We start from the raw sequence: 26,553 nt of genomic DNA, 5'->3' as shown, positions 1-26,553 counted from the left end.
TCTGTGTTTCCTCCCCCTCGCTATAAAAACCCCTGCTTGCACTGAGATGCTAAGATGGGCTTTGGACAAGAGTTTCCCATCTTCTCAAGATGCCAGCACTCCAATAAATTCCTTTCCTTTTTCACTAGCATCTGTCTCATGAGTTTGGTTTTTGTAGTGGTAGGCAGTCTAACGTTGGTTCTGGTTACAATTCATCATATTAACAAACAAAGATGAAAAACGTGTGATCATAATAAATAAATGCAGAAAAAGCATCAGGTTGGTGAACAAATATTATTACGTGGAAATTATGACAGAAAACTAACAGACACAAAGCTTAGAAAGCATCCTGGAAATAACTATCACCCAAAGATAATTAAAGCAGCAGATTTCATATACGGAATATTTTGAATCTTCATTGTGATAGGTTCAGGCTCCTCATCTTTTGAATAAAGTACATTCATTTTTTGTCAAATCCCTGGATTATATTTTATTATATCCAGATCTTTTTCTAAACATGAACATTTATAATCAGAAAGAACATGTTCCTAGCTAGAAAAATTTCCCTTTAGATATTTTCTTCCAAAATTCTACCTACTTAGACAATCTGTTACATTGTATAGACTCTTCACTCTACAGATGGTTGAATTTCCTTAATATTTTGTGTCTATAGTTTTAAGTACTATAGTACACATCGGGAACCGTGTGTGCTCTATAAATGGCAACTGCTTTACAAACAACTTAACTTTGGAGTTCTCACAAAGGTAGTTACTAAAATGATAATGCTATTAGTAGTAACAGACCACTCAGAATGTGAAATATCAATGAGATTTTTGCTTAAATATATTATACTTCTCAGTAGTTTCTTTGACTACACAAGCCAGATAGGTCCCCTAAGATAAGAGCTGAAAAGCATGACTGGCTTTGGTAATTAAGAGGTAGGTCACTGCTTACTTTAATGAGGACAATTTCAATAGAATGGTGGGATATAACTATAGTGCACCTACTTGAGAGATTAACAGTATGAAAATGAACATGAAGTTTGGATAAAAAGAGGAGAGATTAAATAGCAACTAAAGAGAAAATCTCTAGTTTTGTTTTTAGTTTTATTAAGGTAATTTGAATAGGTTTCTAACTCAGGGAAAAAATATTTTTTAAAAGGAGAAATGTGCAAGCCTGGCCAGCATTGCTCAGTGGTTGAGTGTCGACCTATGAAACAGGAGGTCACAATTTGATTCCCAGTCAGGACACATGCCCGGCTTTGAAATAAATAAAAAAATATATATATATATTTTTAAAGGGACAAATGCAAGATAGAAAAAAGGAAAGTTCAGTTGGTTAGAGCATCATCCCAATACACTAAGGTGGGTTTGATTTTGTGTCAGGGCACATACAAGAAGCAACCAATGAATGTATAAATAAGTGGAACAACAAATCAATGTTTCTTTCTTTCTCTCTCTCCCTTCCACCCACATTCCTTATTCTAAAATCAATGAATAAAAATTAAAAAAGAGAGAGAGAGAGAGAAGTATGAAGGATATTGCTGAGACAATGGGGTAACAATGCAGAGCCAGCCAGCTTCAGATTGCTGGAAGCAGAACCTCTCCTCCACCTTCTGACTCTCTGGAAAACTTGTCTTCATTAACTTACTAAAAATCAGGCGGGGTTTGGGGGATGAGGAGGAGATGCACATTGCTAGGCACAATTGGTGTCATGTGTAAACCAAGCCTTCAGGACTGTGTATACCCCAAACTTTTCCTAGTTGTCACACCTTTTCTAAGAGCTCGCCACCCTTATCATTGCCCTTGATCCCACTTACCTACTCTGAACCCCTTACAGACTCCCAAACCTCCCCAACTCAGGGAGAAGGTGCTTTTAGAGCAAGGGTTCACCCTTCTCCATTTCTTGATCCACTTTACCAAACTCCATCTCATTCTATTGGTGCAAGAGGCACTGGGCAGAAGGACCTTGGTTTGGGTCCCAGACCGGGAGGGATCAGTTACATTTTTAATCACTGTTCTTAAAACTTCTATTTCTGATCAAGATGGAGTAACGGGACCAGAATTACCCTTCTATCTAAAACAATCAAAACCCAAAACACCCTTAACATCATGCAATAAAGACAGTATTCCTTCAGAGACAAAAACAAAGGAGGTGCACCTTACAATCACCACAGCTAATTTCGTAGCAGGATTGGCTGGCTATGGCACAGGAAGGCAAAGAGATCCATCTACCCTTACTGGCCAGGAGACCAGGAAGACAGAAGCCACTAGAATACACAGGACATAATACCAGAGAAGAGAAAGATGCATGAAAAGAACTGCAGAAACTTGCAAATGGTTCCCTTTGAGAGTATCCAGTTAAATACTAATCAGCACATGCACGTGAGGAAATTTCCAGAGTCTGGGAGAAAAAAACTCTGCAAAGTTTAGAGAGACTATACCGGTTACACAAAACTTCAAAAAGTACCTGTTCCCCAAAGCCAGGCTAGAAAATCTCAAATTCAGCATTTGGTAGAGTACCGAGAAGAGTCTTGCCTCAGCAGTGAGAACTAATTAGCCCTAAACATGGCTAAGGTTTTGCTAATAAATCATAAAAGCAAGACTCAAAGGGATCAAACTCTTTCTCAGTAACTTGACAGTATCCAGAAAAAAAATATTTACAAGGAGATAAAAGTATTCAGTACCAATGTAAAATTCAAATAAAAATTCAATCAAAAACCTCAGTCAAAATTATTAGTCATGCAGAAAAGTAGAGAAAAAAATGTATCTATAATGAGAAGAAAATCCAATTGGCCAGACCTAGAACTGACATAGGTGATCGAATTAGTGGTAAGTGCATTTCTGTTCTAGTTTCACTCCCTAGAGTTACACATTTTTCTTAATATGTGTACGACTTGTTGAAATGAAGTTTACATTAGGCAATTTCTACTAAAAAATGTGATAGATCAAATGTGCTAAATAAACAATACTGGAAGGTATAATGGTTAAAGGTTTAACATTTTCAAGTATGCGAAAGGCTATTTTTTGGTACATTCCTGTCTCACTGAGAGAAGAGATATTCAAAGTACAAATTAAATTTAATTCAAGAAATAAAATACTGACTATAACAGCTTGAAGATTTTAAAAAGGTTTTTAAAGTGACAAAATACAGTTTTAATGAATGCCTGAGAACAGATACATTGCAACAGACATAAATGGACTTTTACATTTGCTTTCTTTTATTCTAAAAACTGAGGTTTTATTAAATTTTGTAATTATGCTTACATATTTTGTAGGCATATTTACTCTTGTATTTTCTTACTGGTTTATGAGTAATAAGCTTACAATGTGAAGAAAACTTCATGATGATGACTGGTCTCAATACTTTCATCATGAAGTTAGAAACTAGTAAAAATGTATTTATATAATACTACACCTGAATATTTTAAAAACTACCTCCTAAAAGAATTTATGAATTTTAACTTTCAAGCACACATGTCAGACTCTAAAAATGCTCATTTCATTGAACAACTCTGAGTAATTATTGAATCAAAGACATAGATATATAGATGTTATTTCACTATTCTTTTAACATTTCATATGTTTGGGGGGAAAAATAAGGTGACAATAGCATGCAGCTAAATACTGCCTGTAGAAAAAAATTAGCATAAACACTTAAATTAGAAAAGCAAAGTTTAACTTAATAATCTAAACTTAGGTTTAATAAACAAGAAAATGAGCAAATCAAACCCAAAGCAAATAAATGAAAATATATAATATACACGAGAGCAGAAATCAATAAAATAGAAAATAGAGAAAAATCAATGAAACCAAATATTGGTTTCTGAGGAGATGAATAAAATTAATAAACCTCTACTCATAATTATTAGGAAAAAAGAGATGAAACTAATGTGAGATGGAACATCACATCAGATTCCACAGACATGCAAAGGGTAATAAGGAAGCATACAGCAACTTTATTCCCATAAATCAGAAAACCTCAACAAACTGTAAAAAGGCTTTGAAAGACATAAACTACCAAAGCTCATTCAAGAAGAAATAATTGAAATAATCCTATACTTATGAAAGAAGTTGCATTTGTAGTTAAAACCTTCCCACAGAGAAAATTCCAGGCCCATATAACTTCTTTGGTGAATTCAACCAAAGATTGATTTAAGGAAAAAATAATACTAATTCTACACAAACTGCTTGAGAAACTGAAGAAGAGGAAATACTTCCCAACATATTTTCTGAGGTATTCATTACCCTGATACTAAAACTGGAAAAAGAAATTACAAAAGAACTAAAGATCAAAGGCTTTCTTCTTTTTTTTTTTTTTTTTTAGCAATTTAAACCCAACAACATGTAAAGCGGAAAATGAATCATGACCATGTGAGTTTTATCGAAGAATGTAAGTCAGGTTCAAAACTTGAAAAGTCAACATAATTCATGATATTAACAGGTTAATGTAACTAAAACTATTTGATTATCTAAATGGGTGCCAAAAAAAGCATTAAAAAAGCCAACTACTTTCCCTCAAACAACAAGAAAAAGGAACCTCTTCATCCTGATTAAGGACAGCACTGAAACACCTGCAGCTAAGGTCATATGAAGGTTAACTGAATTCTATCTCAGTAAGATAGTAAGCAATGCAGAAGCTATTTTAATTCTACACTCTATTAGAGGGATCAGCCAGTGTATTAAGGAAAAAAAAATAGGATGCTAGATTAAAAAAGAAATTGTCTGTATTTGCAGACCATATCATCATCAATACACAAAATCATTTTAAAAATCTTCAAGAACTACTAGAACTAATAAGTAAGGTTAGCAAAGTCAAGAATACAAGGTCGGTACATAAAAATCCAATGTATTTCTACATTCTAACAATGGACAATTCTAAAGAAAAAATTTAAAAAACAGTATCAATAATAAATCCAAAATATATGAAATCATAATAAATTTAAGAACAGATTTGCTAGACTGAAAACTGTACACAACATTGATAAGAGGCAATGTGTAAGAATCGAGCAATGGTAAGATATAGCACAAATGTGGATCAGAAGACTCAATACTGTTAAGATGCCAATTTATCACAAATTGCTCTGTAGAGTCAATGCAATCCTAATCAAAATCCTAGGAGACATTTTAATAGGCAGAGTATAGAAATTAACCTTAATCTTTATATCATATTCACAAATTAACTATAAAGAACCTAATAATACTTCTAGAATAAAATATAGGAGAAAATACCTTTGGCCTTGAATTAGACAAATATTTCTTTGATTAAAAAAACTCCCACAAATTATAAAAGAAAAATGTGACTTTACCAAAATTAAAAACTGTTATCATTTGGAAGACATTGTTAAGACAATAAAATGGCAAACCACAGATAGGGGGGATATATTTGTAAAACACTCATCTGAAAAAAAACTGAGTCTACAATATATAAAGATCTTTTAAGACTTAATAATAGAATAAGCAATAAACTTTTAAAAAACCAACTAAACTAAAAGACAATGATCTTGACAAACACATAACCAAAGTTGATATACAGGTGGTAGGTAAGTATGTGAAAATATGGTCAAAAATCATTAGTCTTTAGGCTAATGGAAATTAAAACCACAATTAAAATCTACTATAACACTCACAAGAATAGCTAAAATTAAAATGACCTACAATATCATGAATTGATAAAAATGTAGAGCAATTGGAATTATAATTATTGATGGGAATGTAAAATGGTATATACATCTTGGAAAATAGTTTAGCAATTATTTAAAAAATTAAACACATACTTATCAAATTATTTGGAAATCCCAATCTTATGTATTTACCCAAGAGAATGAAGACATATGTATACAAAAAGATGTGTCAGTAAATGACTGTAGTTAGCTTTACTCATAATAACCCAAAACTGTAGCAACTCAATTGTTCTTCAACTGAAGAATGGATAAACTGTAGTTTATATCTATACAATGGAATACAAATCAGTAATAAAAAGGAAATGCACTACTGATATATGCTACAACATGGATGCATCTTAAAATAATTATTCAATATAATAAAACCCTAATATGCAAATTGGCTGACCGGCGGAAGGACCAGTTGCTATGATGCGCACTGACCACCATGAGGCAGACGCTCAATGCAGGAGCTGCTTCCTGGTGGTCAGTGTGCTCCCACAGGGGAAACGCCGCTCAGCCAGAAGCCAGCCTCATCGCCGGCGAGTGCAGTTGCAGTGGCTGGAGCCTCTCCCACCTTGATGGCAGTGCTAAGGACCCCTGGCAGGGAGCAGGCCTAAGCCGGCAGGCGGACATCCCTCAAGGGCCCCTGGACTGTGAGAGGGTGCCAGCCAGGCTGAGCGACACCCCCCTCCCCGCCCCTACAGTGTATGAATGCTGTGCACCGGGCCTCTAGTACTGATATAAAAGAATGCACACTGCATGATTCCAGCTTAATGAAAATCTAGGAAAAACTAACTTATATGACAATAGGTGCCAGAAGCTAAAAGGTGGGAGGAGATTAACTACAAAAGTACATGAGAAAAATTTCATAAGTGATGAAAATGTTTTAAATCTCAATTGTGATGGAGGTAATAAGGCTATAAACAGGTGTCAAAACTCATAGAATTTTCTGCTTAAAATTGGTGACTTTTACTGTATTGAATTATTATCTCAGGAGAAGCTGATCAAAACAGATACCTAATGCAGGGAGATGTACTAGTAGTAAAGTATCTCTGAGTAGTGTGATTATAGAAGTAAATGAAATAAATCTGCACTAAATAAATTCTCTGCTTAAGTTTTGTTTGGCCACACGTTAATGAAGACCTCTTGTATGGATACAGCCTTGTTGCATATTTCCGTAGAAATGGAAGTAGGGAGGTGGGTAGTGAGATTTATTCAACCTTGTGTTGCCAGTGACTAGGTAATACAGGGTGTCCCCCCACAATGTATATACACTAACAGCTGATAGCTCAATTAACGTTCTTTTTTTTCTTTTTCTTTTCAGATTTAACCCATTGTAATTCATAATGGGTGAAAAGTGTGTATAAGTTTTTAGAGGACACCCTATATTTTTATGTACTAGGTACTTTCAGTCAAAGTTTGTGAATAAAAATTAAACTACACACAAACTCTAAAAATGCTTAAAAAGGCTAGGTTCATTCAATATTCTTACATTCAGTAATTAGACAATAACATTCATAAGGTATTAGCTAGTTTGTTTATTTCATTGTTTAGAACTACCCTGCACAATTATTTCATGGCAAAAACAAATTAAGAGAGTTTTGTGGATCACATTTGGATAAGCAACTTTTAATTCATGATGCAGGTATTTCATCAGTTCATTCATTCAATCTTTTGCTTTTTTTTTTTTGTTGTTAATCCTCACCCAAGGATACTTTTTCTATTGGTTCTTAGAGTGAAAGGGCGGGAGGGAGAAAGGAGAGAAAGAGAAACACTGATAGGAGAGAAACGCATCAATTGGTTGCTTCCCTGCAGGCACCCCAACCAAGGCTGGGATAGAGCCTGCAACCCAGGTGCTGCCCTCCACCCCCCATCAATAAAAATATTTTTTTATTGATTTCAGAGGGGAAGGGAGAGGGAGAGAGAGATTCCTTGATTTGGAATTGAACCCAAGATCCTTCACTGCACAAGCCAATGCTCCGACCACTGAGCATAGCAGCCAGGGCTAAATGATGGGTTTTTTTCAACACTAAGGAAAATATTTTAATATTTTTTAGTTAGGAAAATAATTCTACAAGCATTAACTAAATTCTTCAACATCAATTTCTTTATACCCTTTACACAGAAAAAATTAAGATAGAATTCCTCTATGCTTGAATTATGGAGAATTAACTTATTCTTTGAAGAATTTTATTCAAGGTAATAAATATTAAAAATGTAAAAAAAGTTATCTGCTGCTTATAAAACTGAATATATGGTTAACGTAAGAAATGACAATATGTTTTATAAACCAACAGAGGAAAACTTCTTGACATTAAATTTTAAAGTAACTAAACAATTTTAAAATGAATTTACATTGTGGAATTGTGTACCTCAAACCTGTATAATTTTGTTACCCAATATCACCCCAATAAATTCAATAAAAAGGAAAAAAAGAAGTGAATTTGCAAAATAAATAGTATACTTACAATTTGTTGCCACTTGAAATTGAGAGTAAAGTGCTTGAGTAACTGAATTCCAAAATGTGTATAAAATTTCAGACTGTCCATCCTGTGACCCCAAAAAAGAGATTTATTCATTAATTTTAAAAAACAATGATGGATAAGATGTAATGTGAAAGTGTATTTAAATGAAAATTTCTAAGACAACTACCAAACAATGGAATTATTAAGTAACAAAGTAGAATATAGATCATATCTCAAGTTCAGGTAAACAAGCATCCTCCTACTCTAAGCTGCTTACTCATTCTGTGCCCCTTTCCGTCTGTAAAATGGAGATGATAACAGTACCTGCATTGCAGGATTTTTTGTTGTTGTTATTGTTTGTCCTTTTTCCCCCCTCTTTATTTATTTTCACTAGAGAATTATGAAGATTTAAGAAGGCTGTAAAGGTTATGTCTTGGGCCGAAACCGGTTTGGCTCAGTGGATAGAGCGTCGGCCTGCGGACTGAAGGGTCCCAGGTTCGATTCCGGTCAAGGGCATGTACCTGGGTTGCGGGCATTTCCCCAGTGGGGGATGTGCAGGAGGCAGCTGATCGATGTTTCTCTCTCATTGATGTTTCTGGCTTTCTATCTCTCTCCCTTCCTCTCTGTAAAAAATCAATAAAATGTATTTAAAAAAAAAAAAGGTTATGTCTTGGGACAGTTCCTGAGATATAATAAACCCTCAATGAATGTTAATTATTACAGTTATTATCATCACCTTTTGAAATAAAAAAGGAACTTCTGTGACCATAACAAAATGATGGACAAAGCATGCTCAGATTAAGAAGAACCATCGGATATAATTTGCCAATTACAAAAGAGAACGGCCTGAAACATAGATACAGTTTTGTTTTGTTTGCTTTAAGACTGGAATGACTACTACTTAGCTGGGCACAATATTTTTCCATTCAACTTGGGGTACATGTTTTAGAAAGTAACTACTAAAAAGAGATAATATTAGTTCAAATATCATTTGTTAAATCAAGACAAAGTACTTTGAGATTGTTAAAATAGAACCACACTTCCAGAAATTTTAGCAAGTACTTTTTAAAAAAATCCAACATCCATTCCTGATAAAAACTTTCAGCAAACTAGGAATAGAAAGGAGCTTTCTCAACCTGCTAAAAGGCATTTATGAACAATGAAATGAAAAAATCATGCATAATGGAGAAGACTGAGTGCTTCACCCCTAAAATTAGGGAGAAAACAATGATTTCTTTCGGCTCTCATTAATTCTATTAATATTCAATGAACAAGAAAATGGCTTCTACCTAGTACAACAAATAAGAAAGACTTCAGTTTGGAAAGGGAAAAGGGAAAATGGTCTTTATTTATAGATGAATTGATCATCTATGTAAATAATTTGATGGAATCCACAAGAAAGTGACCTGAGCTAATAAGTGATATTTTGCAAGATTACAGAATACAAGATCAATATACAAAAATCTGTTGTACTTTTACATATAATTAGTAATGTGTAACTGAGAATTGAAATTTAATAAGTCCATATACAGTAACATCAAAGAATAAGAAATACGAATAAATCTGTTAAAAGATGAACAACATCTGAAAACTGTATTATTGAAAGTAAAGAAGATCTAAATAAGTAGAGGTATCTTACTTGTGGGTAGATAGATTCATTATTGTTAAGATGTCCATTCTTCCCAAATTGATCTATAATCTCAATAGGTGTTTTGCAGAAATTGACAGGCTGATTCCAAAAGTCAAATAGAAATACAAAGAGCCTGGGAAGCCCAACACAACTTTGAAAAAGAAAAGCAAAACTAGAGAGCTAACAATATCCGATTACAAGACTTTTTATTATAAAACTAAAGTATTTAAGGAAGTGTGGGGTTAGCGAAAAGTTAAAGACTTAGACCGTTGGTGCAGAATGGAGTCCAAAAATATACTCAGGCATATATTCAGTGGTGACATAATAGCTTTTTTAACAAGTAGTGCTGAACCATTTGAATACCCAAATGTTAAGCCTGAAATTCTAGGACTTATGGAAGAAAACAATAAAACTTTGTGACTATGGAATAAGCAAAGATTTCATAGATGCAACACCAAAAGCTCTTTTCATAAAAGAAAAAAATTTTGATATATAGGACTTACTAAAAATTAAAAATTTCTGCTTTCTAAAATACTCCAATAAGAGAATATAAGAAAAGGCCTAGACTGGCGAAAATATTTGCAAATCACATACCTAATAAAGGACTTACATCTAAAAAACTCTGAAAACTCATTAAGAAAACAGATAACCGAGTTTTAAAAATAGGCTAAAAATTTGAATAGACACTTCACAGATAGATATGAAATAAACCCAATTTAAAAGAACTCACCATACCAAGTGCAGGTGTTGGTGAGGATAAAGAGCAACTGTAACTCTTATATACTGCTGATGGGAAATCTAAAATTGTTCAAACATTTTGGAAGACCGTTTGACAGTTTCTTAAAAAGTTGAATATTCACGTACCATATGACTAAGCAATAGACTCCTAGGCACTTATCCAGAGAAGAAATAAATAGGTATATTTATTTCCATCCAAAGCCTTGTATACAAGTGTCCATAACTGTCTACTCCCTGTGTATTCACATTGTCTTCCTTCTGTATGTTTCAGGTTTCCTCTTCTTGTACGTATTAAGAAGTTATACGGATTAAGGTCCCAGTCATATTGGATTAAGGTCCACACTAATGACCCCATTTTAATTTACTTTTTTGAAGACCTATCTCCAAATGTGAATTTAAAAATGTCACCTCTGGGTGATATAATTAAATACGGGGCTTCCAATATTATTTTAGGGTGAGCACTCAGTCTTCTCCATGATGCATGATTTTACCATTTCATTGTTCATAATTGCCTTTTGGCAGGTTGAGAGAGCTCCTTTCTGTTCCTAGTTTGCTGAAAGTTCTTATCAGGAATGAATGTTAGATTTTATCAAGTGCTTTTCCTGCATATATTGAGATGATATGGTTTTCCTTGTTTGTTGGCTTTCCTTTTCCAATTAGTTTTATACTAAAACAGCAATTAATCCTCCACAAATTTTACTCTCTCATATTTTCCTTGCCCATGTCTTTATGCTATTTTCTGGATAATTTAATAAATTCTATTTGCTAGGCTGCTAATTCATTCTTTGGCTTTATGTAATAGCTGTTTAATACATCTGTTAAATTTTTTATTTTAATAATTTCATTTTTAATTTCTAAATGTTCTATTTGGTTCCTTTTTTACCTAAATGGTCTTTTGAAATAATACTTTGTTTCTCATTTTTATTCCATTTTTTTATTTCTAAAATATATCAGGTAGAAATATTTTAAGTTTTCAGCAGATTATTCTAAACTCTGAAGTCCATACTATAAAAGTTCTTCAGGAATCTAAAATCTGTATTGCATTGTCTTTATTTTTCCTTCTGACTCTCAGTCATACTTCTACTTTATTTATAGGCTAGGTGATTTTTTACTGTGAGCTCATATCTGGCTGACATTAATACATGGATAATCCTGATGGCTAACCTAGAAATGCTTCCCTCCACAGACGATCTGCGTTTGTTTCTTGTGAAAGTGAAATACTGTTACTGAGGACCATGTTAGCCGTGTCATAGGTATCAGCTTTGTGCAAGACTATCTGGTTTATTTTTCTATCTTTTCATATTTGTTTGTTTGTTTATCTGCACCTGAGGATGTGTATACTGATTTGAAAGGGGGAGGGGGAGACGTAGGAAAGAAGGGAGAGAGAGAGAGAGAGAGAGAGAGAGAGAGAGAGAGAAACATTGACCTGCTGCCTCTCATATGTGCCCCCACCAGGATCAAACCCACAATCTCGGTATATGCCCTTACCAAGAATCAAACCTGCAACTTTCTGGTGTGCTAGATGACGCTCCAATCAACTGAGCCACACCAGGGCATTCTTCTATGTTTTCAGAGCCCCAGAGACCTACTAGACTGATCCTATCATTGATATGAACATTTGATCCTGGGACAATCCAGGTTTTGTAATGACATACCTCACAAATCTCGACTAAAATTTCAACCACTTTATCTGTTTATGTATATGTATACGTATATGTGTATATGTATATATGCCCCTCAGAGATTCTCTTACTTTTTGCAGGCCCAACAGTACATTCAAAATGATGCTTTTCTAATTTATCTAGAATTTGTAAATACCATAGTGAGAGGGCCCTTAAGAATATCTGGTTCCTATACAAGTAAAAGCATAAATCTAACCTTTGCAGGTAAGAATCTTTGTAGATATATCTGACTTAAATACTTAACCGAGTATTGCTACTTGACTTTTTAATATATAGGTATATTTTTTTTATTTCAGAGAGGAAGGGAGAGGAAGAGATAGAAACATCAATGATGAGAGAGAATCATTGATCGGCTGCCTCCTGCATGCCCCCTACTGGGGATTGAGCCTGCCACCCCGACATGTGCCCTTGACTAGAATTGAACCCGGGACCCAGCAGTCCCCAGGCTGACACTCTATCCACTAAGCCAAACTGGCTACGGCGCTACTTGATTTTTTAAATCAAATTGAGATGGCACAGGTAAATTGTTTTTTTCTCATAAAATTAAAAAGATTTCACATTTGGGTGCCCTAAAATTTTGCTCAGTCTCGAATGCTATAATGAAATCATTTGCTATGTCTAAAAAAGAAAAAACACACATTAGTTTTCATAGTTAAAATTCTCATTAGTACTATAGCTACTCAAAATGCTGAACACATCCCAAATTTAGCCTAATACATCCTACACACGATTACAAGATTCTGTTCAATGATAAAAATTGCTGGCTTTGAAAATGAAAGTATCATATCTATACTCCCACATACAGCTAAACTGGCTTAATTTCATAGATGAGACTCTAAACTTGTTTTTGACTATGTGGATCCTGAATAATTTGTCAATAATTTGCTTCATTCATTTTCACAAAATGTTAAATAATATTGATGATTATATAGTAATACTATAACTCAACTTGTTTTAAAAGATACTAAAATTAGACTTTTGATATGTAAAAAGTAAGTCTAAAATTCCAATTTAAAATGAAATTACTCATTCAAGTAAACTATAGAAAATACAGTATAGAGCTTGTCTCAGGTGGGCATTCACCAGGGAGAAGGCCATGTTCAGTTTGAGTGCCACGATCGTGAAGCCCAATGGTGAGAAGCCAGATGAGTTCGATTCCAGCATCTCCCAGGCTCTGCTGGGGATGAACTCACACTTCAAGGCCCAGCTACTGGAGCTGAAGTGAACCAATAACACCAACCAAGGAAACTGAAATTGGTGGCTGTTGGAAAGCTATGATAATCTTTGTTCTAGTTCCTCAACTGAAGTCTTTCCAGAAAACACAAGTTCAGCTGGTATGCAAGTTGGAGAAGTTAAGTGGGAAGCACATTGTCTTTATCATTCTGCCTAAGTCAACTCAACAAAGCCGGACAAAGAATAAGCAAAAGAGTCCCAGGAACTGGACCCTAACAACCGTGCACAATACCATCCTGGGGTCTTGGTTTACCCAAGTGAAATTGTGGGTGAGATAATCCACATGAAACTGGATGACAGCTGGCTCATAAAGGTTCATTTGGATAAAGCTCAGCAGAACAATGTGGAATACAAGGTTGAAACTTTTTCTGGTGTCTATAAGAAGCTCACGGGCAAGTGTGTTAATTTCAAATTCCCAGAGTTTCATTTGTAAATAAAAATGACTAAATAAAATATTGTTCTCAGTGAAAAGAAAGAACATAAAATATAGAAGAGGAAAAACGTATATTACACACTTAAATGCCATAAATAATTAATCTGATTAATAGGTACGAATATGTCTTTTCAAACTATAGTATGAACTGAAAATAATAAGCTAATTTTATAAATTTACAGGGAATTTATTAAATTAAGCAGAAGCAAAATTAGTTATCTTAACTAAGGAAAAGCTTTGAAAAGATTCCACATTTAAACTATGTTCCTAAGATGTAGTATATCCAATATAATTGGTTGTTCTATTTTATACTCAAGCCACTTATGCCCTCTTCACACCTTGATGTGTTCCTAATAGCACAATTAATATCTATATATCAAGATGAAATCATATATCCCTATTCCTAATAATCCTTTTTAAAAAAAAATATATTTTATTGATTTTTTTACAGAGAGGAAGGGAAGGGATAGAGAGTTAGAAACACTGATGAGAGAGAAACATCGATCAGCTGCCTCTTGCACACTCCCTACTGGGTAGGTGCCCACACCAAGGAACATGCCCTTGATCGGAATCGAACCTGGGACCCTTGAGTCTGCAGGCCGACATTCTATCCACTGAGCCAAACCAGTCAGGGCCCTAATAATCCTTTTTAATCGATAATAATACACAGGCATTTAAAACCTGATCCACATAAGCTGCCAATGCCCATTCACTATAATAACTGAATGTTGATGGGAAGTGATATGAGTATTTTTAAATATATATTTTTATTAATTTCAGAGAAGAAGGGAGAGAGGGAGAAACATCAATGATGAAAGAGAATCATTGATTGGCTGCCTCTTACACATCCTACATGGGATTGAGCCCGCAACCTGGGCTGAGACTCCTAGTTCACAGGTCAACACTCAACCACTGAGCCACTCTGGCCAGGCTGATACATTTTTAATGTTGAAACTTTGTTCAATGCAATAACATCACAAACATAAGCCTCTTTAAATGGCACTATTCCTTTTTTATTTTTTAGACTCTCTTGGTTATAATGGGTTCATTATAATTGTTCTAATGTTGTTAGTAGAATATTAAGTAAACTATTAAAAAGAAACACAAAACATATACAAAAGATTAGATAGTAAAAGCTTGAAACCAAGCCACTCCATTTAAAGACTAAATTAATTTGGGTAGAAAGATGCCCAAAATAAAAAGAAATGAATGATAACACTACATGTGCAGTTGCTTGCTTATAATAATGAAGAGCCAATATTAGTTAACCCCTCTACTAGGAAATGTAAAAAACTAATAACTATACCAATTGGCAAAAGCATCTTATTGTTTCTTTCACATGATTAAAAGCCAAATATGAAGCCGGATAATTTAAGTAGGTATATAATATATGTGCAGAAAAAAGTTAACAGAGTATGTCTGAGACTGATGTACTTAATGCCTGCTTACAAGACTGGTCCTTACCTGGTATCTTGGATTTTGAGAGGATCCTCATGATTCTCTAACTGATAGGAGTGCTGACTGCATATAAACTGCTTGTACAAATAATGTGTGCTGAACACCTGTTTTTCTCTGGGAAATCTAGAGTTTTGGTACGTGCTAGGCCCTGACCTCTGATGAAAACCCTGATCTTCTAAGGCTCAAAATGAGCTTCCCTGGAAGACATTTCATGTCTGATGTCACAACTCATTGGCAGAGAAATGAAGGGTGCCCTGTGTAACTCTAAGGGGAGAGGACTCTAGGAAGCTTGCACCTGGTTTCCTCCAGACTTCACCATATGCACATTCCCCTTTGCTAATTTTAATTTTACTCCATATACTTGCACTATAATAAATCATAGCCACGAGCTTGACTATATGCTGAGTGCTGTGAATGCTCCTAATGCATCACCAAACTTGAAGGTAGTTTTGGAAATCCCCAACATGATATATAAAATATTTAAAATTTTAAACTACATGGAAACTACAAGGAAACCATGACACTGGAACCTTAGAGAATTTTTTTCTTTGGAGCCCCAGGTATTAATATTTAATAGTGAATAATTAGTTATTCTATAAATCATTATAAAAAACGTATCAAAAAGAATGAATAAAATATAGTCAGGGTTTCCCATGCCCAGAAAGAATTCTTACGGCTCATCCAGCCAGCAGATCAGTGGATCATAGGAGAGTAATTTCAGAATTTGGAAAATGAATATAGTAATGTGTTATTTATGAAAAATTAGCAACTGAATGGATCCTACTATCTTTATTTTTTTATATATATATTTTATTGATTTTTTAGAGAGGAAGGGAGAGGGATAGAGAGTCAGAAACATCGATGAGAGAGAAACATCAATCAGCTGCCTCCCGGACATCTCCTACTGGGGATGTGCCTGCAACCCAGGTACATGCCCCTGACCGGAATCGAACCTGGGACTCTTGAGTCCTCAGGCCACCGCTCTATCCACTGAGCCAAACCAGTTAGGGCGGATCCAACTATCTTTAGTGGAGATTTTATAAGACACTATAATAACCACTAATTAAATCTCTTATTTACCAAAAAGTTTCATCTGATTCTTTAGTGGAACTTTAAAGGACATTTACAATGAATTATTTACATAAAAAAAGGGAAATTACTATATGCATTTCAAAAATTAAAGAGTATTGCTTCTAGAAACTACTCAATAAACAAACCTGATTAAACATATTTTGCAAAATAAAAATTTGTGGTTGTCAAGAAATATACTTATTTTCCTATAGCTATTTGTCATGTAGCCTCTCTGTAAGATATAAACACAGATAACACTAACTCGTTATCTCTTTGCAGTTTTCAATAAAGAGACAAAAATGTTTTCATTTAAACATACCTTAACTATTTCATCAATGAAACAAATGTGAGAAACAGGATCTCTCTTCTTGGCTAGTATTTTTTGTAGATGTTGTACCTAAAAAGGGGAAGAGAGGAAAATGTATATAATTAGGTATTTTCAAATGAAACAAGTATGCAGAGTAGGTACCAGAAAAAGCAAGGGAAGGGAAATGTCATTTTGGCAGAGCCTTTCCATACATGATAATTAGCTAATGTAGTTATTTTGAATACTCAGAGATTCACAGAACCCTTCCCGAGGTCACAGAACTTGAAACAACAAGGAGTTCATCCATAATTAATGTTCTTTTCACTCTCAAAAATACTCACCTGTCCACAAACAGTACAAATATGATCCACAAGTTTCTCCATGTTGGTCCAGAGGGAAGCACGAAAAGCTGCAGTGTTTCCTGGAGTTGGCATGGTAGATCGTCCGGGTCCCCCTATTTAGATGAGTGACAAAGAAATATAAAAAAATAGAATTTTCTTATTATAACAACTATATATTATTATAAAAAGCATACACAGCCACGTAGCTCAACTGGTTGGAGCATCATTCCGATACATCAAGGCTGCAGGTTCAATCCGTGGTCAGGACACATACAAGAATCAACCAATGAATGCATAAATCAGAGAAACAAACTAATACTCATCATAATGGATTATAAGAAAACTGATTTATAATTCATGAGTTCATAGTGAAAAATCATGCTTAAAAGGATGGGAAGTGCTGTTTACAGAAGAGTGTCAGGTAATAAATGCAGATGAAATGACAGAATTAGAAAAAAATTGCCATTTTGAAACTATTAGGAAAGTAATTAATTGAGATAAAGATTATTGGATACAAAAACATCAGGAGAAATATTACAGGAAACAGGATATTCACATGGTCTCAAAGTATGTGCCACAATTACTTACTAATTACAAAGAAAAGAGTATTTCTGCAAGGAACAATCTGGCATATACCACAGTAACAAAGTGATTTCATTTAGCATCAGCAATTATGAGAGAGACTAACATAATTTTGGTGCTTCCTGATATGATGTAATGGGGAATACACATCACCACCTTACCAGTTTGTTTACCCTAAATGTAATCATGAAGAAACAGTCAGTTAAATCCAGACAAATCCAGATTGTGGGGCTCTCCAAACATGTTAATACCATAAAGGACAAAAAAGGCAGTGAAGTTGTTTCTGATTAAAAGAGAGTCAAATAGACAAGATAACCAATAGAAAAGCATAATGCCTCAATGGTTTAAGTTTGTGGGAAGATAATTATAAAAATATTTTTGAGAACAACTGAAAAATGTTGAATATAAATTACATATTAAATAATATTAATGTATCTGTTAAATTTCTTGAGATTGATATCTAAGAATGTTACTGTATGTACTACACACACACACACACACACACACACACACACACAACTAATTGTACAGGTTTAAAATGTTTCAACATAAAAAGAAGGACTTTTAGTCTCCAATTGAAAAGTATAAATTTTAATCCAAACTAAGCTTAAGAAAGAAGAGCTCATCAGCGATTAGTCTATCCTACATTTATGGAGGGAAAAACAAAACAAAACAGAGGCTGTGTTTGTAGGCTGCTTTACTTTAGCTTTTAAACAATTCTGTTTAGAAAAGAATTACATGTGTCTTTAGTAAGGATATGCTTTGATAATTTCTACTCTGATCATTAAAAAGTAATAAAAAAGAGAAACATGTAGAAAAGAGATATTGCTTAAAAACATAATTCCTGTTTGAAATCTAGGTCGAATTAATCTTTAAAATCATTTGCACTGCTTTGCAAAGAATATTAAGGAAAAACATAAAAGGAATAGAGAGAGAATACTGAAACAATCTGACTCATGTTATATAGAATATAAACTTGTAATAGTGAGGGAAGGCTATATAGTATCTCTGTGAAAATGAAAACTACTAATCAAATTCCTGGACTATGTACAAATTGGTTTTATTATAAAGAAATATGGGATGCATCAACTCATTACTCTCAAAATAAATACCAGCAGAAATACAGGATGATACTATTTTCTGCTCATATTTACTTTGGAGAAACAGATACAGAAAAACAAGATCATAGTCACAGGCCTGATTACTTCTAGAGACTTTATTTTTCTTACTTATAATAACTTCGTACCTGAAGATTTTTATTCTCATAAGCTAAATACTTCTTGTTGAAGATATAAATATGATAGAAATAATCAATGAACATAGACAGCCATGTAAAAGAAAAAAGAATAAATAGACAAAAACAGAAGCCATTATAGTTAGCTTGGGGGGGGACTCATGAAACAAAATAAAAAATGCCATAAACTAAGTTTTATTAAAGTGGTAGGAGAAACTGAGAATTTCTCAAAGAAACAACACGTAAGAGTAATTTCCAGTTATAGTGGAATAAAATCATTTTCTTACTCTCATCCCTTGAAAGAAAATGAAAATAAGAACACAAAGTATAGCAAAACGTCAACTTAAAAAACAAAACAAAAAACCAACAACAAATTAAAACTTCAACAGTGAGATTATGAAGCATGTGTCCCAAATGCTGTAGGTAAATCACAATGAGCAAGGGACCAGAGAGCTGACATCTGAGGCCATTAACAAAGAACAAATTGTTCCTAAAATCAACTGTAAGCATTTGGAATCCAATGATTCTTTGCTTAGAGTTGAGATGGATAGTCATGGATGGTCTAGGGAAGAAGTTAGTAATGTGTTCATGTTGCAGAATGGCAAAGAAGGAAAAGCTGAAAGAGAAATTAGTATAATAAAATGAAAATGACATTGTATGAGAATTGGCTCTCTAGCTTGGGGAGACTATTAGAGGTAAAATGAGATGAAAAAAGAAAGAAGCCCTAGCCAGTTTGGCTCAGTGGATAGAGCATCGGCCGGCAGACTGAAGGGATCTGGGTTCAATTCCTGTCAAGGGCATCTACCTCAGTTGTAGGCTTGATCCCTGGTCTGATGTGGGAGGAGCGGGGGGAGGCAACCAACTGATATGTTTCTCTCACATTGATGTTTCTCTCTCACTGTCCCTACCCCTTCCTTCCACTTTCTCTAAAAATCAAGGGAAAAATATCCTTGAGTGAGAATTAAAAAATAAAAAGGGAAAGAAAAGCAGAGAATATGAGATTTCCATACAAAAATTGCTTAAAGGCTTTAATGGGATTCATACTAAGTTCCAGAACAGACAAAAATTTGAGAAAAGAAGTATTACCAAGGTACAAATAAATAAAAATTGATGTATTATTGCTTAGAGAGTAATTTTAAAAATAGAGTCAGGAGAATGGCTGGCATGGTTCAGTGGTTGAGTGTCAACCTATGAACCAGGAGGTCATGATTTGATTCCTGGTCAGGGCATATGCCTGGGTTGAGGGCTTGATCTCCATTGTAAGGTGTGCAGGAAGCAGTTGATCAATGATTCTCATCATTGGTGTTTCTATCTCTCCCTCTCCCATCCTCTCTGAAATCAATAAAAATATATTTTAAAAAATAGTCAGGAGGCTATTAAGGAAGTGGGGCCTATGCACATCTTGGGCTTCAGTACTTAAAAAGTACCAGTACTTGTGCTAGTAAGTTGCTAAACATTTTGCTAAACTCAGCTCAAGATGGAGTCATAAACATCCTGAAATAACAATAGCCCTAGGACCTTATATCAGGGATTCTCAACTGTGTGCAGCAAGAGGCATGCTGGTGTGCCGAGAGAATTTTTAAGACGTGCAATAACCACACTATTTAGTCAGGGCCATGGACCTCATTTCCCTTAGATTGTCCAATAAAAATATGACGACAGCCAACACAACAGCCATCTGGTGTGAACGAATCAAAATTATACCGTTTTTTGTCAGAACAGCAAAAAATATAATTTGTGTGTGCCACAGAATTTTTGGTAACTAGTTTATGTGTGCTATGAGATGAAAAAGTTGAAAATCACTGCTGTAGATGAATTTTATTTCCTTCCTTGCAGTTTTTGCCTCCCTTTTTCCATATTGAAACTAACCAATTCCCTTTAACCTAGCTATCAACCCTTCATTTGCATGAATTATATTTTGTGGTGGTTGTCTTTATAAGAGGGATAAACACCTTTCTTTGTTCTCTCCAGAGGACAGTTTGGATTGCTACCTAAACCTGCATCTCTGGGGTTCAAATCCTTCAACACCCCAAATACACTTTTAACTTGTTTTACAGCCTCAAATTTTTACTGATTAATACTAGACAACAAACCTAATTCAAAGTTATGAACTGTCCCAGGTCTCTTCCTACAACCATTCCCATACTATTCTTCAAGGAACAAGCAGTGCCTTCCAAGGATGAACAGTAATTAGAAACAACGCGAAATGAAACCTAACACATATACTGGGGTGGAGAAGGGCAGAGGAAATAAATAAAGGAAAAAGTGATGATAAACATAGGTTACAAAAAAAAACACAAAAAACCTCCAAAGGAAACAACAGGAAGGGTTACTTAATTTTCCACTGTCTCAAAGCAATTAGAGAAAAATTCTCAGTATGAATATAGAACAAATATTAAGACCACATTAGAAAAAAAATGAATAATGATCAAGGGTGAAAACACAATCAGACATGGGAAATAGGCAGGAGGAAACCATACAAAATTAAATAAAATACAAAGATATAAAATATAATTAAGAAGGTACTAAAAATGGAAAATAAGATATGCTATGTACATAAAGTTCCTAAAAAGAAAAACAATACGAAATGTACAACTGAGGTAAGCTTTTCTATAAGAGAAAATATTCAAACTCAGAAAAAATAGATATAACATTCAATCTCAAAATATATCCTAAAAAAATAACTGAACATTAAAGGTAAAGAAAGAACCATTCAGACATCAAAGAAAAAATAAGTGAGCTATGTGAGCCGTAAGAATCTGATTGGCAATTCCATTTCTGGTTCCACATGTAAGGAGCTTGGAAGTACCACTCTGTCCTAACAACAAAGAAAAAGCTGAACTCACTGAAACATCAACAACTCTCCTTGGACCCATAAGAGAGGCAAACCACTGTCCCCCAAATTAGGAAGACCTATAAGAAAATGCAGGGAGTTGCTGCTTACCAAAGCTGAGCCTCCCTAGCAGAAACTGCTGAGGGAACCAGGACGATGGCAGGAAAACCAGAATGGGAGTTGGTGAATTGCTAGAGGCTCAGTGTGGACAATTCTGAGAGTTATAAACTCCAGAGGGACCCTACAGTATTGAGGTTTACCTTCAGGAGCCTGAGTAGGTTACCACAGTAAATAGTGGAGAAAAATCCCTTTGTGCTTCCAGAGGAGGAAAGGAAAAAGAATCATTCTGAAATGTGCCAGAGCACTCTGTCCTTCACAAGGCCTGCTCTCCGGAGAAACGCATTAACCAAAGCCTTCTCTGCCGGAATATTACCAAAGACTAACTGACCTGGGAACCGTAATACCCACCCCCAGCCCACCCAAAGGAGAAAATAATGTATGTAAGCTCTTGTGAAGTTCGCAGAAGAAAGGTATAGGCTCACTAAAAGAACGGGGCCTAATAATAGCTCTATAGAATGCTTTCCCTCCCCACATCTCTTAACACCACGTTAAAGGCCTATTTACAGCAATTCCTTTTACCAAGAAAAAATTACAAGGCATTTTAAAAGGCAAAAAACACAATCTGAAGAAACAGAGCAAGCATCAGAACCAGACATGGCAGGGATGTTGGAATTATCAGACCAAGCATGAATAAGCTAAGGGCTCTAACAACAAAGTAGACAGCATGCAAGAACAGATGAGCAATTTAAGCAAGCAGATGAAAATGCTAAGAAAAAATGCTAAGAAATGCTAGAAATAAAATACATTGTAACAGAAATGAAGCATGTCTTTGATGGGCTTATCTGTAGAATAGAGACAGCTGAGGAAAGAATCTTTGAGGTGAGGATATAGCAATAAAATCCTCAAAAACTAAAGGAAAGAGAATAAACACTGAAAAAAAAAAAAAAAACAGACCAAAACAACCAAGGACAGTGGGACAACTACAAATGGTGTAAAATACCAGAAGAAGAAAGAAAAGAACAGAAGAAATATTTGATATAACAATGACTAAGAATTTCCCTGCTCAGCCCATATAGTTCAATGGTTGAGCAGTAAGCAATGAACCAATAAGTCGCATTTCAATTCCAGGTCAGGGCACATGCCCAAGTTGCTGGCTCAATGCCCAGTAGGGGGCGTGCAGGAGGCAGCCAAAACTTGGAAGCAAACAAGATGTCCTTCAGTAGGTAGATGGACATGTTGGTACCTTCTTACAATGAAATATTCATCAGCACTAAAAACAAACAAACCAAAAAAAAAGAGCTATCAAGCCATGACTAGACATGAAAGAATCTTAAATGTATATTACTAAGTGGAAGAAGCCAACCTGAAATGTCTGTATATTATATGTTATATAATTGCAACTATATGACATTCTGGTAACGGCAAAACTATGGAAACAATAAAAAGATGAGTGGTTACCAGGGATGAGAGTGGTTGAGATGAACAAAGGGTTTCTTAGGGCAGTGAAAATATTCTATGACATTACCAGTATAATGGAGATATGACATTATACATTTGTCCAAACTCATAGAATGTACACTACCATGAGTGTACCCTAATGTAAACTATGGAGTTTGGGTAATTTTGATGTGTCAATATTATTTCATCCTTGGTAACAAATGGACCATCCTAGTGAGGGATGTTGATAACAGGGAAGGCTATATATGTACTAGTATAAAGACAGTGGTATATGGGAAATCTCTGCTACCTTCTTCTTAATTTTGCTCTGACCTAAAACTACTCTAAAAAAATTGTCTTAAAAAATAAAATGTTAAAGATTAAAAAGGAATGAATAAAGTTCCCTGTATACCCCTCTCTTCCTGGTCCCATTTTCCCTGCTCTCTCCCCAGAGCTAATGCTATTTTGAATTTGAATTTGAATTATTACAAAGCATATATTTATACTTTTACTACATACTAGAGGCCCAGTGCATGATATTCATGCACTGAAAGGGTAGGAGGGGGTCCCTCAGCCCAGCCTGCACCCTCTCACAGTCCGGGAGCCCTCGGAGAGTGTCCGGGAGCCCTCAGGGTGTCCGACGGCCTGCTTAGCGCTGCCGCAGAAGTGGGAGAGGCTCCCGCCGCCACTGCTGTGCCGGCCATGAGCCCAGCTCAGGGCTTCTGGCTAAGCAGCACTCCCCCTATAGGAGCACACTGACCACCAGGGGGCAGCTCCTGCATTGAGCATCTGCCCCCTGGTGGTCAGTGAGCGTCATAGCGATCGGTGGTTTCGCCATTTGGTCGATTTGCGTATTAGCCTTTTATTAAATAAGAAGATTTACATATATAAAACAATGTATAGATAGCATAGTCTATTACATTCTTAAGCTTGAAATATCTTCATACTATATATCTCTTCCTGTAACTTGCTCTTTACATAATGGTTTTGAGTATTATCTATATTTGGAAATTTATTGGCTTAAATATCACATAGTAGTTTACTTAATAAATAAACCAGTTTATTCATTTTTCTATTGAAGGAAAGTTGTTTTCACTGTTTCACTATTGTTATTCACAATAGCGTAATAAAAATTCTTGGCCCAGACTGGGTAGCTCAGTTGGTTAGAGCATCATCCTGATATACCAAGGTTGCAGGTTCAATCCCCAGTCAGGGCACATACAAGAATCAACCGATGAATGCATAAACAAGTGGAACAACAAATCAGTATTTTTCTCTCTCACTCTCTTTCCCCTCTCCCTCTCCCTCTCTAAAATCAATAAATAAAAATAAAAAATAAAAATAAATTCTTATACATATATACCATAGTTTCTCTAGGGTATGAGCTTTAAGAGAAATAATAAAATCATATGGTATAGACATTTTAAACCTTACAGATCAATTTGATACAATTGAGTAAAGTGGTTGAACCATTTCATTCTCCTACAATTAGAGTACAAGAGTTTGTGATCTCATCCAACACTTAGTTCTTAGATTTCACCAATCTCACGACTGAGAAATAGTATCTTATTTAATTTGCATTTCCCCAATAATTATTTCATCCTCCAAAAAGAGACTGAACATTTTTTACATCTATCACATCTATTAGATATGTTCTTCTTTAAATTGCCTATTCATAGTCTTTATCTGTTTTTCCATTTGAGTTTTTTATTTTATATTCGTATTAAATTATAAACTTCTCAATATCTCACAGGTAATATTTTCCCCTTAAGTTGTATTAATGTTATATTTAACTTTGAAAACCATCTTAAAACATATAAAAAATTTAGAAAACATAGTAAAAAGAAAGTTTTTTTCCCTGAATCATTTGTGAGTAACATATTGACATGATGCTCAACACCTTTGAAAGCAATGCTCTAATGCAATGCATTTCCAAAGCCCAAGAACACTCTACTACATAATATTAATTTCAGAAACAAGATCAGGGAATTAACATTAATATTGCCAATGTAACATTTTTAAAAATAAAAGTGATTATTCTTTTTAAAAATATAAAGAATTGATGCTTAAGGTTTCTACATTAAATCACAGTATTCACTCTTTAACAGAAGATAATAAGGGTTTAAAACTCTTTATTCTTTTAACAAAAGGGTGTACATTAGGATTGACAGCATGTGAATAACTGCTTTTATTTTTCCCCCTTATTTTTTTACAACACAAAAGGACTGAGATTAAACTGCTCCTGAAAATTTAAACATTAGATCAACCTTTCTGAGAATAATTGCTGGGAAAAACTGAGTGAAATCTCCTTTGGCAATTTCTGTTCAAAGCACTCCTAAAATAGTCTTAATACAGGTCTATTCAGAGGCTAGTGCTAACCTTCAAAAACCCATTTAAGATATAAAATTTTTTTAGCTCTTTGTATCTAGTGTAATTATTTATGAGGTTATGTTTATAGCAAATACAATAATGGCTGTCAATAACAATTTTTTACTGTTAGCCATGTATCAAGAACTCTGTTATTAATTTTACATGTTATTCTTTAGGACAACTCTAAATAGCTTCTTCAATAGAAAAAGAAAAACCGGAGAGAGTACATATAGGCACCACTTTGGGGAACTTTTCTGTAGTCTGAGGAAATAAAATGTAGTAGTAAAGCTGAAGAAACAGAATCAAGATAGATTTGTTTGATGGTCATTAAGCAGAAGATACACTAGCATGATTATCTGTGATGGAAAAGACATGCACATAAGGAAAAACTGATGAAGTGGCAGAGAGAAGAAATCTACTAAAGCAATGCCCTTGAATGATGGGATCTAACACAAAAGTGGAGTACTTGGTCTTTGCTAGGAGGAGACAGTTCATCCATATTAATAGGCGAGAAGAAGGAATAGAAGGAGAAAAATGCAGAGTTGGGGTTACTTAGATCAGTGATTGGTACACATAACATGTTGTCTTTCCTATCTATGAAGTGTGTTATATAGATGAATGTCATTATCAGGGGCAATGTAGTGCTACTCCTCTCCACCTTGAGTCTCCCTATATCTAGTTTTCTTTAGATTTTGTTATAGTTGTAATGTTCCCAAAAGTTGTGTATTTTTTTTTCAGTTTCTGTCTTCACCATTATTGCTCCCGGATACCAGAATTATCATAAGGAAAGCCCAAAAAGCTAAGGTAGAGATGGCATTTCCTTAAAAAACTATTTTCTGTCTCAATAAGAAGTACATGTGAGAATAGGGATTTTAGAGAAAAAAATATGTTCCTTTTTTGTTCTTGCATCTGCTTCCTCTGAACTAAATGAAGTCACAGTTTATAGATTTTTATCTAGAAGTTCTGAATATACCAATTGGCCAGTTTAACTCAAAACTGATTACACAAAAATGTTATAAATAAATTCTGAAACAT

The 26,553-nt window shown here is 34.6% G+C and overlaps 1 protein-coding gene and 1 pseudogene across 1 annotated transcript in view; one reads left to right on the top strand and one right to left on the bottom strand.

The window, feature by feature from the left end:
* The window catches only part of COG5 (component of oligomeric golgi complex 5), a 183,936-nt gene that overhangs the window by 57,899 nt on the left and 99,484 nt on the right, over positions 1–26,553 (bottom strand). The window contains exons 9-11 of the mRNA XM_006774876.2: positions 17,003–17,115; positions 16,674–16,751; positions 8,113–8,194 (exon numbers count right to left, since the gene is read on the bottom strand). Coding sequence (XP_006774939.2) covers positions 8,113–8,194; positions 16,674–16,751; positions 17,003–17,115 — 273 coding nt within the window. The remainder of the gene's footprint in view (positions 1–8,112; positions 8,195–16,673; positions 16,752–17,002; positions 17,116–26,553) is intronic.
* LOC102771302 lies at positions 13,245–13,843 on the top strand (annotated as a pseudogene).

The sequence above is a fragment of the Myotis davidii genome, unplaced genomic scaffold (assembly GCF_000327345.1).
Source record: "Myotis davidii unplaced genomic scaffold, ASM32734v1 scaffold125, whole genome shotgun sequence".
Taxonomy (NCBI): Eukaryota; Metazoa; Chordata; class Mammalia; order Chiroptera; family Vespertilionidae; genus Myotis; species Myotis davidii.
This window is presented reverse-complemented; position numbering and strand designations above follow the sequence as displayed.